Genomic DNA, 8,300 nt, shown 5'->3' on the forward strand with positions numbered 1-8,300 from the left:
CGCCCACCCCCTTCTGCCCTACGCAAGAGCGCCTATAGGCTGCATTTAGAAGTCACTGCGATCCCGTCCAAAATTAAACGACTGTTCACCTCTGCCTCGCGACACGTCCGCGTGCCCCGCCCTGCCCCTCCCCGCCACGCGACGCCACGCCCCGAGGTAAAAGTCAAGTCCGCCCTCCCTTTGTCCTGCCCGTGAGTAAAGACAATTTTGCTCTCGAAATATTTTCTCCTCTTGATGCCGGGCGCCGCGCTTGTACACTGCTGGCTTTGTGTCCCCCGCACGCCCGCGGTCAGTCGCCCCGGTCAAGAAGTCAGCCCGTCAGTCAGTCGGTACGTGTCAGTCGGTGAGAGGCGCGAGGCGAGGGCCATGGCGAGGGCCGCTCCTAACAAGCCCCTTACAGCGCGGCCCGACCGGCCCGGCGTGGCGCGGCGCTTAAACGGCCGTGTGAGCGCCCCCTGTCCTGTTGGACGTCGTTATGACCGCATTACACTGTGAGGCGGCGGGCCCTCGGGGGGCCCTGCGGCCTGCGGTGCTGCCGGCGGCCTGGCGCCGTATCGTCCAGCGGCGCTCTTGGGGCCCACCTCGTCCAGAGGCCTAAGGGCAGGTGGGCAGGTGGCTTACCGCTCCGCGCTGGCTTCGCATCGTCCAGGCGCCTGAGTTCAAGTCGAAAACGTGGGCAGGCGTCTTGTAACCGCCGAGCAGCCGTACGTAGCTGGCGCCTTAGCATTCAGCAGGGACCTGGTGCGAGCCGAGAGCCTACTGCAACCAATGGGCCTGACTTTGGAGAAGGCGCCCAAGAGCCTTAGCCTTACCGCGATAGTGCCTGCGGCCTTAGCCTCAGGGCGGGCGCCGAGGGTGGTGTGCATCCGTCATTGCTCCACCTCCACAAGGTCCACCTGTCTGCGACGACGCGACGCGCGGATGCTGGCTGTGAAATATCCGCAGGTTGTCCCTGATGAGCGCTTTCCCACCTCGTGCCTGTCCAGGGCAGCGTGGAGACATTGTCGCCCTTCTCTCATGTTGTCGCGTTTCTCACGCGGTTTGGGCGGTGCGCTCCAGCAGCGGATGGTGACGGACTAGCGACACGGTGACAGGGGCGGGGGCGGGGCGCCGGGCACTGCTGAGGCGCCTCTAAGCACTTAAGGGGAGGCGACGTTACGTAGCACAACAGCTCTGGGCTAACACCCTCTGCACCGTGTGGCTGCCCGGCCCCCGGCCCGGGCTGGCACGGCGCGGCTTGGCACTCGACCTGTACATCTCCCCCTTCTCCCTCTCCGTGGCCCGATGGCCGTCGCAGCAGTGCCCGCGTCTCTCCGCGGTTTGCTGCTGCCGAGGCGGCCAGCCAAAAGGCAGGCCGGCAGGCAGTCAGTCGGGCCGCCAGGCAGGCAGGCGGGCGAGCGCAGCGCCGGGCCGTGCCTCGCCTCCGCACCGCAGTCCGCCGTCGGGCAGCGAGCTCAGCGCACCGAGCCCCCGTGTGTCGCGCCCCGAGGCCCCCGCCGCCCCGCGACCCGCCGCCGCCGTCGACACGTCGTGCTTGTGCTTGAGATGGCCGAGCGCCGGCCCCGCCGCGAGTGTGTGTGCGCGCGCCGTCGGCGTCCTGGTGACCCGGCGTGAGCTGTGAGCATGGGGTGCCAGCATGTTGAGGATGACGTCGTCCACGCCGTCGCTGACTGCGGCCGCCGCGGCCACCGGCGCCGGCGTGCTCCGCCAGGGTGCCGCCGGCACGGAGGCGGCCCGGGGCAACCCCAACCACCAGAGGCCGTTGCCGCCGCCGCCCGTGCCACCCCGCCCCAGCAAGTCTGTGGTGGCCGAGGCGCTGGCCAGGACGCGGCGCGCTGACCCCCGCGCCGAGCACCGGGGAGAGCACCGCGCTGAGAACCGGGGGCAACAGCGGGCGGAACACAGGCCCGAGCTCCGGCTGGAGCCCAACGTGGTGGTGGTGCCCGTGCAGGCCGTGACGCCCACCCGGCGCGCGCCGCCACCCCCGTCCCAGCCGCCCGGTCTCTCCCAACCGCCCGCGCTAACCCACCCGCGGGGGCGCCCACCCCCGCTGCCCGACCAACCACCCGTCGCCGCCCTCAATGGCGCCGCTCCTGGAGCCGGCATTGGTCGCTCCCGGTCGACGGGGAGGACCAGGCGCCTCAAGGACACCCCGGCACCGGCGCTTCCACCCTGGGCCCTGGAGCAGGCCGTGAAAGCCGTGAGGGCCGTGAAAGCCGTCGCTCCTGTCGCCCCTGTGATCCCCGTGGGCAAGGCCTCCCGCGAGGCAGACGGCGGAGGGCGACTGCGCTCGCCGTCCAAGCCGCTCGTGTTGAGCCCTGTGCGCCGGCCCAGCCCCGCCCCCAGCCCCAAGGGCTCGCTCAGGAGCTCCTCTAGAGACTCAAAGGGCTCGCCCAGCCCCACCGTGCTAGTCATCGACACCAACGCGGAGCTCAGCTCGCTGGACTCCGGCAAGGCGTCCGACGGCGACTCTGGCGGCTCGCTGAGCTCGCGAGGCTCGCAGGGAGCCGGCGACCTGGGTGTGCAACTGAGGCGCCGCTCCCGCATCCTCCAGTCAGACTGGTTCGAGGTGGAGGGCGACGGCAAGGAAGTCCGCTACTCCAGCTGTCAGATCACCATCGAGGACCCCGCACCGCCCGGTGGCCTGCCCGCCGTCCCGCCCGCCGGCCATGGCGCTTGCAACGGTGTGACGGTGGTTGTGGGGTCGCCCGCGGTGTCCCCCGCTGGCTCGCCCGTCGGCTCCCCCGCCGCTCACCCCTGCGGCCCCCTGGGGTCTGATTGCAGGAACGCCAACGCCTCCCTCAAGCGCCTCGTCATGGCCTCCCTGCAGGGCCTGCCCCCGCTGCCCAAGTCCTTGAGCGGGGCCAACCTCCTGGAGAGCAGCGGGCTGCTCTTCACCCCCGCCGAGATGGCGGCCGTCACGGGCATGCCGCCGCCCCCGGCGCCCGCACCCAGTGGCGGGGGCGGCTCCGGGGCGCCGTCGCCCGGCTCCGGCTCTGGATCCGGGCTCAGCCACTCGGGCAGCTTCCGCCACCACTCGAGCGGCAGCCTGAGCTCGAGGCCGACGCCGCCCAGGGGCACCACGCCCCCCTCGGGGCCGTCCGGCTCCAGGAACGGGTCGCCCCTGCAGTGCATGTCGGTGCCGCCGCCGCCCCCGCCGCGCGCCGCGCGCCAGGCGGGGCCCGGGCGCGCCAACAACCTGGACGCCCAGCTGGCCTTACTGAGGAAGGAGATGGTGAGTGCGAGTGTGTGTGACAGTGCGTAGTGGGCTTGAGTGTGTCTTGTAGGTAGCAGCACTTAACACAATGCGGAAACGGCCGGTCCGGCCAGCCGGCGTGGCCGGCACTGGGGCGGGACACAGTACTGCTTTTGCCGCACGGCGCCTCCAGTTTGTCGCAGAAACGTTCCGTTTCTCCTCTTGCGTCAGAACGGGCGCCCGGATTGTAATCCAACGGAGTATCTTTTGGGTCATAAAGCGGCTGGCACGGCGCCGAGCCCTGGGCTGCCGCCGCGGGGAAGAGATCGACGCGGAGCCTCTGCCGCGGCGTGGCATAAGGACCCTTCCCTATCGAAATGATATAATTTACACCCCCCACCTTGGTAATTGCAGCGGCCCCACCCCGCGGTGCCAGGCAAACGCCGCCGCGGTGCCGCCTCGCCATTCATTTGGCGTGTTTTGATGCCTCACGGCCGCTGCGCTGCGGCACTACTGGCAGCCCGTGTCGCGCGGGCCGTGAGTCACCTCATCGCGCCGCACCCGCCGGGAGCCTGCCTCGAGGCTACGCTGAATCATATTCCTCACTGACTGACTTGCCTTGGTTTTTCTGCCGTTTACGTCTTTGCTTTTCTCCCTCACCCCTCACCTCCCCTGCATGTTTTCTTTTTCTCCGTGTGTGGACATCATGATTTTGTTTTGTCCCCCGTCCCCGTATGGCTTCTAGGTTTACGGGTGTTTAGTTTGACGCGCAGGGCGGGCGTTTGGTGTCCGCGACGAGACTCGAGGCGCTTTGGCAGTGTAGCGGTTCGGAAAATGCCCCGGCGAGGTGGCGGCGCAGCTCAGCGCGCGCGGCATTGGAGCGGAGCGGGCGTTAAAATGTACGGCCCGACCGGGCGGACCTAACGTCATGGCAGCAACGGGGCCTTGTTTGCCTTGGTATCGCTCTTGCGATCTCGCACCAGTAGGTACACTGCCGACCTACTACCCGTAAAACCGTTGTCACACTCCGGTTTGTTTTTTTCCCTGGGTCTTTTTGCCGCTTCCGCGCTCTCAAGAATTTCAATTTTTTATTTACATCCATAATCGCACGTCGCGCCGGGTAGTATAGGAACGTGTCACACCTGCGCGAGGTACAGGGAGGGACCGACCCCGTGGGAGAGGAGGAGCTGGAGTCGCAGGACGCAGCCAGGAAGTTGGCAGCCCTGGGACGTGCGAGAAGAAAAGCGCGGCGCGGCGCGCCGGGAAAATGATTGGCGCCGTCTTGTGCCGTCGTGTGGAGTGTGGAAGTGCGTGGCGTTGTCGCACGTCGCGTGAGGGAAGTGCCTGCCGCCTGCCCCACCGGGCCCCACGCGTCCACTGCTGCCTCGCCACGCCCCCGAGCCGGTTTGCACTGCGTGCGTGTGTGCGGGCCCCGCGTGCCCCCCGCAGCCCGCTTCCTTGAGAACAGGTACTGCACCGGGGCTGCGTCCCGATAGCGCCCGGCTCGGCAGCGGTCTCTCGCTCAGGGAAGTCCTCCCCGGTGTGTCCCCTCTCGGCCTTAGCAGCAGTCGAGGGGTCCGCAACTAGGTTCGAGCGCGTACACGGGCCGCCCGGAAAACTGGGAAGACCGGGAAGACCACCAGGAAGACCAAAGAAGACCAATAAAGTCGTAGGCCACAAATGTGACGGAAAACAGAAAAATATAAGGGAAGACCGGAAAAACTTTGGGAAAGACCTAGAAATTGCAAGGAAGACCAGAAAATGTAAAGGGAAGACCCATGAAAATGCGAGAAAACCTCAGAAAACTGGAGGAAGCCTTTAGAAAATCTCAGAAAACCAAGATTGGGAAAACCAAGCAAAAGTTGGGAAGACCGGGAAAACCTTAGGAAAACCTAGGAAAACTAGGAAGCCCACCACATGTGTACACCGGCAGACCGTACTTGCGGACCCCTCGGCAGCAGTTCGGATGCGCCGGCGATAACCACCACTACTGGGGGGGCAGGTCGGGCCGCGCTTGCATTTTCAAGTGGCCGGGTGACGTAGTGACGCACCTTGCGCTTCCGGTGACCGGTGCCCGCGTCGGTTAAACACGTTTAAAACAAAACCCGAGAACGTCTTTGAATTACGTATTTTTTCGAAAGAGATCTGAAGGGAAAGAAATTGAAAATTTGTCAAGTTTTTAATTCTTTCTTCTTTTCTTTTGAATTTGTGGTCTTGATTTGTTTTTCCCCTCTATCGAATGAAATTGGTACTGTGGGCGAACTGAGGGCAAGAGTTGAACACGATCGCCAACTAGGGAACAGCCGGCGTATAGCAGCTCCAGGAAACTGAAGTGTGACTTATGGGAATGTATGTCAGTGTATTTCTCTCTTGATCGGTCGCAACATTTCAATGGCAATTCCCCCCCGCCTTCTCCCGCTGGAGGTGGGCGCGCGCTCGCCGCCGCCGCCGCCGCTGGATTTTCTAAATGGCTGCCAAGGGGGTGCGAGTGTGTGATTAATCGTCACTTAGCCCGCCGGGCGGGAGGCGCGGAGCGGAGGCTGCGGAGGCGGCAGCGCTCTGATTCGGGTGGGTCAGAATGGCGGGCAGAGCCGGTCACACAAAGTCAGGGGACGGGACGGGGGCGCTGCTGCTACCCGGTGAGTCACGGCTGCGCGGGGGAGGACACGATGAGCGGCGACGTCCACGACGAGCTAACCCGCGGGGGCCGCGGGGGCAGGCAGGCGGCCGTCAAGGTGCACAGCCTGCAGCAGGAGCATGATTATTAATATCATGATTATGATAATACAATAATGACGTTGGTTGTTTTCCCGTCTGTCACCCGCCGGCCGGGCCTGCCGAGGGGCCGGGGGGCCGGCTCACTCAGAGAGCTCCGCCCGGCGAGACGGGACGGGACCCGCCGGCTGGCACACAATGATGGGAGTGACCTTGGGCTGGTCGCGGAGCGCGCGGAGCTGTTGTCCAGTGGCTCCGAGCGCCGCGCTGTCGCGTGACCATCGCTGCTGCGCCTGCGCGCCCGACCCGCCCGCCGATCAGCCATTTGCATATCAATTACACTGCCCGGAATCATTATCAACGATTCTTTCCTTCTGAAAGTTATTTAGGACGCGGACGGCCATTGATGCGGGCGCGTTGGAATTTGTATCGAGGCTTTTGTTTGATTTTGTCGAAAGTTATTTGTGTTTCGTTTCTCGTGTCCCACCGGCACGGTAGAGACAATATCTGATTATTTGGGGGAGATGGGAAAACTTTAAGGAACTCCCATAGTTTGTGAAAAACTCCTCAGACGTTAAGGAAGGCCTTTCAAAAAGTGCGAGAATTTCCCTCATTCTTTCTCCTCAAAATCTGAGGAGTTTCCCCATGGGAGTTCCTCAAAGTTTTCCCCTTTCCCTCTGATAAATAAGGCATTGTTTTTACCGTGGACGTTTTGGAGAGACGTTGTTCGTCATGCATGTTTCTAATCGGTCGTGGTGACGCGGGTAGTCCAACATCCTTGTGAGGGGCGAGGCGGGTGCGCGGTGGGTGGGGGGCGCTCGCAGTGAAGGTAGTATGGAGGCTGTAATTTTTGTCGTGCCCGTCCAGCCGGGTCGGTCGTCGCGTGCGTCCGAAATGTCGGTCGCGTCTCGCCTTGAAAATCACCGCCGTCTCGGAAGGAGAGGAAAGGAAAGGGCTGCGTCCGGAGTGCGTTTGCCACACGACACACGACGTTGGTCTTAGTTTACTTTTTATTTATACACCTCTCTTTCTCCTTCCCGTCTTTTCGGACGCAGCGCGCGATAATGACAAGGATCCCGGGCGCTTGGAAACAAACCTTGTGTGTGTGTGAGTGTGTGAGTTGTGTGAGAGTAGTTGTTGTAGCTGTAGTAATAGTAGTAGTAGTAGTGGTGTGTGTGTGTGTCCGTATCATCAAGTGTGGCTCGCCTGCTGGAGAGATCATGTGTTCCGTAGGTGGCAGCGCGCGTCATACCTTCACTCCTGGGAGAGAAAAGAATAAAAATACGACCTGAGAAATGAGTAAATACTCTCATTTTTGCTGTGTCGGGGGGAAAATATCACAGCCAGCCACCACTATACGCGATAAGCTTCAATAACGTATCGTGAGAAAAAGAAAACAGTAGTAGCACGCAATCGAAAACAATAACTGTTGCACTGCTATAGCTTCCAAGACGTGCACGGTATATGTAGTGAAGCAGATTGCCATAGCGGCGCATGATGCGGGTCGGGCCGGGTAGGGCGTGACCCTCGGGTCGGGTCTGGCCCGCACTGCACAGTCGAATGTTATTAGTAAGGAGGAGTAATGCCTTCGGATGCGACATGTTAACGGCGGCGTCATAAGCGTCCTTCCAGCCGGCCGCCCGGGCTGCACTGCGGTCCGCCGGCCCGGCCCTGTCTCGGGTCGTTAGTGACAATCGGTGATAGATTTCGGAGCCTTACAGGGGGGTCGAGGACGACGGTCGGTGGGGCCGAGGGCCGACGACACTGAATCACACGCCGATGCTATTGTCTCCTGGATGGCAGCACGGCCGGGGTTCGTGCTTACCGAAAAGTTCAAACACCTCTCGTGTACAGGCAGGGTGTTGTGGTGATATCTTCAGGTGCTTACGTTAGACAGGCGCGGTCGGTCCCCCCTAGCCAGCTCTTAGGAAGCCGCCTGATCGGGGGGCAATTTGACCTGCAAACCCCTAAGGTAGGCAAACAACTTAAAACCGCGCCCGTGCTGAGACGGGGGCGAACGGCCCACTGGCCGTACAACCGACACGAAGTGTGATGGGAAAAGGTTGCCGTTTTTAGCGGGTGATGAGTAGTTTTATCAGCTAGCCTGTACTACCGGCTCGATCAGGGCCATCAGAGTACGCGCCCCAGAGCTGCAGGTGTTCCTATTCGCTCCGTATCCTACTCCGTGTGGCCCAACTAGCGTAGGCAAACCCGCAGTACTGGGCTGCGTGGCCGGTGCGTGCTCTGACACAGCCAGCGTTTTATTTTTTTAAAGCGTCGATAGTTATTTGCCGTGCCAAGGATTGAGTTGGGTAGGGACAGGACTGGCCCGGGCCGGCCGGCGGGCCGGCCCAGCAAAGCCCCATGCAATGTCGCCTTCCTTTCTCTG

At 62.7% G+C, this 8,300-nt stretch overlaps 1 protein-coding gene across 5 annotated transcripts in view; it reads left to right on the top strand.

The window, feature by feature from the left end:
* LOC113207786 (anaphase-promoting complex subunit 11) overlaps positions 1-8,300 on the top strand; it is a 25,495-nt gene that overhangs the window by 4,800 nt on the left and 12,395 nt on the right. For 2 of the 5 annotated variants that reach the window (XR_008010841.1, XR_008010843.1), the window contains exon 6: positions 2,785-2,808. The exons of 1 other annotated variant lie outside the window; for it this stretch is intronic. Coding sequence is in view for 2 of the 4 variants with exons in the window: in XM_026424476.2 (XP_026280261.2) it covers positions 1,637-3,235 (1,599 nt within the window). In the remaining 2 variants the exon portion in view is untranslated. Of the gene's footprint in view, positions 1-1,170; positions 3,236-8,300 lie in introns of those variants that run through there. 2 more of the 5 variants (XM_052264442.1, XM_026424476.2) reach the window with 2 other exon arrangements.

The sequence above is a fragment of the Frankliniella occidentalis genome, unplaced genomic scaffold (assembly GCF_000697945.3).
Source record: "Frankliniella occidentalis isolate FOCC.00 unplaced genomic scaffold, Focc_3.1 Scaffold19, whole genome shotgun sequence".
Taxonomy (NCBI): Eukaryota; Metazoa; Arthropoda; class Insecta; order Thysanoptera; family Thripidae; genus Frankliniella; species Frankliniella occidentalis.